At 40.0% G+C, this 6,243-nt stretch overlaps 1 protein-coding gene across 1 annotated transcript in view; it reads right to left on the minus strand.

Moving 5' to 3' along the window:
- Positions 1-5,029, minus strand: part of trappc6b (trafficking protein particle complex subunit 6B) — an 8,609-nt gene extending 3,580 nt beyond the window's left edge. The window contains exons 1-4 of the mRNA XM_023427725.2: positions 4,789-5,029; positions 4,617-4,684; positions 3,554-3,671; positions 3,283-3,366 (exon numbers count right to left, since the gene is read on the minus strand). Of these exons, the coding sequence (XP_023283493.1) occupies positions 3,283-3,366; positions 3,554-3,671; positions 4,617-4,684; positions 4,789-4,869 (351 nt within the window). The 5' untranslated portion in view covers positions 4,870-5,029. The remainder of the gene's footprint in view (positions 1-3,282; positions 3,367-3,553; positions 3,672-4,616; positions 4,685-4,788) is intronic.
- Between the last annotated feature and the right edge of the window lie 1,214 nt (positions 5,030-6,243).

The raw sequence follows: 6,243 nt of genomic DNA on the forward strand, positions 1-6,243 counted from the left end.
AACAGCTTAAGGGGTGTGTGTGTCTTGTATTTGTACTCTTCACCGAGATCAAAGAGGCTGTTAATTAAGCAATGTCACACTGAAGTAGCTACGACTGAATCACAGCTAAGTGTGACATTTTTATTTAATAGTTGTCCGAGCGCCATATTAGTTTACAGTAATAAGAAACAACAGATTATGATTTGCTTGTTATTTCATCATTGATTTGGCAACACCAACACAAATAGTTCCGCAGCTGCACTGGTTCTGCGCTGTTGCAACACAAACATTTTCCCGACCTGCACACTAGGTGCTAGCTAGCTAGAGCTAGATACTTTATTCATCCCCTAGGGGAAGTTCAAATGTCCAGCAGCTCATTAGTAATAATAATAATGACAGTTAATTATAAACAATAATAATTAAATGAGTCCACTCCTGAACCTCTCTGTTCTGCAGCGCAGTGAGATGAGACGTTTGCTGCAGCTGTAGTTGCTTCTCTGTCCTGCCAGAATGCTGTGGAGAGGATGGTTGGTATCGTCTGAGACTGTCTCTTATACACATCTTCTACTTTCTTTTTGTAGTCCTCCTTCGCCTGATTTAGTCTCCTCTTCAACTCATGTTGCACACCTTTGTCTACATGTTACTTCAGTATGTAAATGTATCTGTATGTTTCCATTTATCGTGAAACCAGTGAGATAAGAGTCTGGTGACACTGGCGTTGATGGGTCACTCAGTGGACGCTCTGCAGTAAATTCTTAGCGAGCTTTTAGACCTGACTCTGATTAACAGTAAAAAGAACACCTGTGATACATTTAGTTAAAAGTCCCAGTGCTGTTATACTCTTAATCAGCAATATCAGCTGTGTGCAGCTGGAAAACACACAGCTCACACACACCTGAGTGAGAGTTTGGCTCAGCGCATTTAATATAGAACCGTACCTCATATTGGTAAAATCTTCACACATCCAGCGCTACAATACCTTCCTGCACATGTCTGTGCAGTGCGTCCCTAGAGTCAAAAATGTGGAAAACTGAACATGTTTCAGAAAAGGGTTTTTTCAGTTTTCCTGTTAAATTCGCTCTTAATTTGTGTTGCAATCTACAGCACTGTTGAGGGGTTCTCATGTTGCTCAGGGGCAGCCCGTTGAAAAACCATATGTCCTATTGTTTAAAGAATCACACTGTGTGAAACTACACAGATTTTCCTACATTCTGGGGAAAAATGATGGGTGAAAAGTTAAATGTGTGGTCATGAGGACAAGTTAAACAGACCACTTCAACACCTTATTCTCACTCTGTGTGATGTCACTCTCCTCTGCACAACCATTTTTAAAATCTAAAACTGTAAGAAAAAAAGCAGAAAACTTGAACTGAGATAAATCAAAAACTGTACAAGATACCAAAAAGCTGAACACAAGTCTAACAGCTGAAAGTCTCTGGATCCATTTAATGCTGAAATTAAGTCTCCAGTTGAAAGTATGCTGACATAGTTGAAGTTGAAAGATTTGAACATTCCCTCCATTCATTTAAATGGCAAAATTTTTCAGAAAAAGCTGAATATTTAAAAAATTACTAAAAAAGAAAAGTAATAGCAGAAATGTTCTTGAAAGGCTGAACGTTTTGATAGTTGAGGAGTGAGAGTAGTTGGTGAGCGAAAAGCGTACCGAAGCAAAAACATGGTCATTGAGAAGAACAAAAAAATCATCATTAATGTGTTTAGAAGAAGCTAAATTCATTCTTATATCAAATTAATTCTTTAGTTTCATTAAACGGCTGAAATTTGTTTTGTTACTGAAGTGAAATAACAACAGTACATGTTAATAACCAACAGAGGTCTTCATTCTCCTCCAAACTAAATAAAAAGGTTCAGTTGGGACTCAGGACCTCTTTGTTTTGTTCCAAGGACTGGGTAACGTTAACTGACTGAGCCTAACCTCTCCTAGCACAGCACAGCACAGCACAGCACAGCACAGCACAGCACAGTTAAGCAGTAGAAGTCTTAACTTCGTTAATGTACATGTTGGTTAATGTCTTGTTGTTGAAATGTTTGCTTAGGTTGTGGTCAGCCATACAGTTAATTGAGTACTTGCATGTTCACACACATACCTGTAGTACATCTCAGTTCTAGAAACCTCCTCCTCTGACCTGGTACCTTTAGATTACACGAGCTAGGCTAACAAAGAAACTCACATCTTCCCTCCCCCCACACACCAGGTGGTCTCAGCGGCCATTTTGAATCGGCCATCTTGCCACCTGTATATACTAGATTAGACATTGTATTTTTACTCTGTTCCATTGTAAATAAATGTCTTTAAGTATAACTACTGGTGTGTTTAATGTTGCACAAGTGTGAATATTGCCAAACTCTACTCAGCATCATTTCAATCCTTTAACTTTCATTTACTGTTGATATAGTGATTTGGTTATAATTATTAAGGTAATTATTAATCTGAGTTCCAGATTAATTTGAGACTGAAACAATATTGGCTATTTTGCCTTTTAGTTTAGGCTGGTGCCCCCAATGACTTTAATTCATTTTAAAGTTATTATTAGATATTATTAATTTAAATCAATATTTTCTAAATTTATGACGGGGTTGATAAATTAAATTAAATAAATATGATAAATTGATAGACAACCAAAGGTCCAACATTTATGGTGTCCTGCCTGGAGGCAGAGCTCAGACCCAACAGTTCAACGAGGGATTTCATAAGCGGATTAGGAACTGGATTCTTATTAACTAAAATGTTATTAAACCCCGTCCCTACTGAGTCTGGAGTCATGTGAAGGCCTGCTGGTTTAGGATCAGCTACCTACAGCGGCCGTGAGAGCTTAACATACTGCAACTTAAGAAAACACATATTGCAAATAGACAAAACACAAACAAAGAAAACATCTTCATCAGTTTGACAACATCCTGCAAATACTCACGACACAATGGAAGTGTTTCCAGGGGACACTAAGAAGTGATGAACCAGATGGGACACACTTGCATGGATGTATTAATACATCCATGTGCACCTGTTCTTTTAACTTCAAAAGTCACAAAGCATTGAACAAGTTGGTTCATCACTTTCTCTGGACAAATTGAATTGAATTGTCTATTTGGTTGTGTTGTGAGTATTTGCAGCTCATGTGTCAAACTGATGAAGATGTGTTTTGATGTTGTTTGTGTTGCGTGTATTTGCATGTGTTTTCTTAAGTCACAGAGCGTTGGGCCCTCAGGGCCACCGTAGTTGCTTCGGAGCTTTATAGAACAAATCACTACATAGTCACATAATCTGATGAAATTAAGGCAGATTACCTTTGGGGCATGTTCCAGGTGCTGTTTACCATCTGACAGCTGACTCAGCAGTCGGAACTTGTTGTCCTGGAGAACATAGATGCCCTGAAACACATGACAGACATTAGAACAGCACACAGCAGTATGGATGCTGATAGAGGACTAGACAAAGATAAGAACTGGGATGATATTTATGTACCATGAAATGTATTACATCATATTACATAAATGAATGATTTGAGTTTGTCAGAATTCTGTTAGGATGTTATGTTAACCATCAGCTCAGTGTTACCTGGTGATTAGTTCGAAGGTTGTCTATCTGCTTCTTGAACACACAGGTCCAGAAGTCTTTACAGATGAACTTCATGACGTCCAGCTCGTCTTTGAACCGTGAAGTGTCTTTAGTCAGTCTGCAGAAAAGGAAAAGGCCAGGAGCTTTAAATCTAAGCGTTATTGCCACAAAGGAATGAGACTTGATTCAAAGTGTCATGTCAGATAACAGGTGATGTTACACTGCTGGTGGACGATACAGAGACCAGCAGACGGACTCTGAGGCAGCTGAGTGAATCTTGAGTAAACTGGCAGGTCCACAGATCTGGACCAGCAAAGAAAAACTTGTGAGTGTCTGCAGCAGTGGGACTGTGTGTGTGTGTGTGTGTGTGTGTGTGTGTGTGTGTGTGTGTGTGACCGAGTCTGAATAAATTATGGTGTGTTAGTTCACGGTGATGAAGGAACATGTCGTGCAATGACACAGAGACTCACTGATGTGTTTCAAACAGTGACAGAATGTAACTACATGTTGTCCTGCATCATATTGCCTCTTCTATTCATCTACCCACAATATCTATAAAATAACTTCAGGTGGCTCCAGTTTGACAAACTACAACAATAACAACCTGACCTGCATAACACATTTAAAGAAACATTTTGAATTTGACAGGCTAATCATTTTTAGCATTTTACTTTACTACTGGTTGGTGACAGATTTGGGACAAACACTGGAACTCTGTGCCACAGAGGGGAAGGAAACATCAGACTGTGGACAAACACACCATTGTTAGGATTCATTGTTGTCTTGACTCTGCACTCAACTAATCCTTTAAATATTAGAAATGATCCTGGGAGGAACGGCTTCTCTGATGTGGTATTGTGCATGATGATTTATAAATAATAATAAATATGCTGATATTGTGACTGTCCATCTGCCCCTGTTATTCCCTTTAAAAGTGAAAGAAATCCTTCTTAATATATAGACATTTAGTCATGTCTTGAACAGAACTGTTTAACAGAGAAGGTTTTCTTAATGATCACATAGTGAGACTAAACAGCCTGAGTCGCAGCAGTTTGTTAGTTACCTCTCTATTAGTCCTTGGCCGACTCTGAAGCCCATATTCTCCAGTTTGGTGATATTTCTTCCATTTTCCTGAAAGAATGACAGAAGAACTAGTGAACAAACAGAACTAACGAGCACCGGCTGTTCATGTCATGAAGCCGCCGTGGAGCACCTCCTGACACACACTTTCTCACCGTCTCTCCTTTCTCAGCGGACTTGGAAATGTACTGTATCACTTCGTTATGTAGAAACTGGAACGGAGCTTCGTCCGCCATTCTTCTTCCTCTGACGACAGCGGGTCCAACCGATTCACTTACACCGGGAGCGACACCATCATCACACACTGACGGATAAAACACAGAAACACACTCATCTGAACACTATATCAACCTTTCTGTCGCTTCCGTGTTGTTTTTGTTTACCAGCGGAGGGAGGGCTGATCAGAGAGAGCACTGTTGGTACTCTACCGCCACCAGCTGGCGAGGAGGTCGAACTTTACGGAAGCTGATGAGGGCCACGTGAATTTTCTTTTTTTTTTCTTCAGAATTTTGACTTAAAGGTCAGAATTAAAAAAAAAAAAAAAAAAAAAAGTCAGAATTTTAAATCCAGCCACAACCATTAGCGCACGCTGTAGAATTAGTTAATTATCAGATATATAATATTATATATATATATATATAAAAACATTATGGATTACTTGACAAGATGACCACAGTACGTCAGGCTGGGTAACTGCCCAGGAGTACAGGGATCTGACGATGGCCTTCAGTGAATGGAGCGACAAGAACTGCCTCCTTCTGAACACCTCCAAGACCAAGGAGATGGTCGTGGACTTTCGGAAGTCTAGGCCCACCCTTCAGCCAGTAAGCATTAGAGGGAAGGACATTGAGGTGGTGCACACTTATAAATACCTAGGTGTGCACCTGGACCAGTAAACTGGACTGGTCCCTGAACACGGATGCCATCTACCTGAAGGGGCGGAGCCGGCTCTTTGTCCTCAGGAAGCTCAGGTCCTTTGACGTCTGCAGTGAAATGCTGCACATGTTTTATCAGTCAGTGGTGGACAGTGTACACACAAGGAACACAAGCTGGTAAAAAAGGCTGGGTCTGTGCTTGGCAAGAGTCTGGACTCACTCAGGACTGTTGTGGAGAGATGCATGCAATGTAAGATGGAGGCCATCTTGGACAACACCAACCATCCTCTCCACAACATTCTGGCAGGACAGAGAAGCAGCTACAGCTGCAGCAAATGTCTCATCTCACTGCGCTGCAGAACAGAGAGGTTCAGGAGATCCTTTGTTCCCACTGCCATCAGGCTATACAACACCTCCAAAGGAAGTGGACTCATTTAATTATTATTTTTTTATTATTAATTGTCATTATTATTATTACTATCTATCTATCTATCTATCTATCTATCTATCTATCTATCTATCTATCTATCTATCTATCTATCTATCTATCTATCTATCTAATATAGAATATCACCAGACTGATACTTTAAAGACATCTGTATTTTTTGTGTCACTGTCTCTGTCTCACTGATCACGTGACAATACTGTGCGGCAATAATATACAGTGACATTTAAACTTCTTACATAGATTATTGTTGTGTGGGAGAGGGAAAGAGTTTAGGATGTTAACGACCA

This window comes from Seriola lalandi, unplaced genomic scaffold (assembly GCF_002814215.2).
Source record: "Seriola lalandi dorsalis isolate HSWRI2012SDOR001 ecotype SW California unplaced genomic scaffold, Sedor1 jcf7180002054861, whole genome shotgun sequence".
Taxonomy (NCBI): Eukaryota; Metazoa; Chordata; class Actinopteri; order Carangiformes; family Carangidae; genus Seriola; species Seriola lalandi.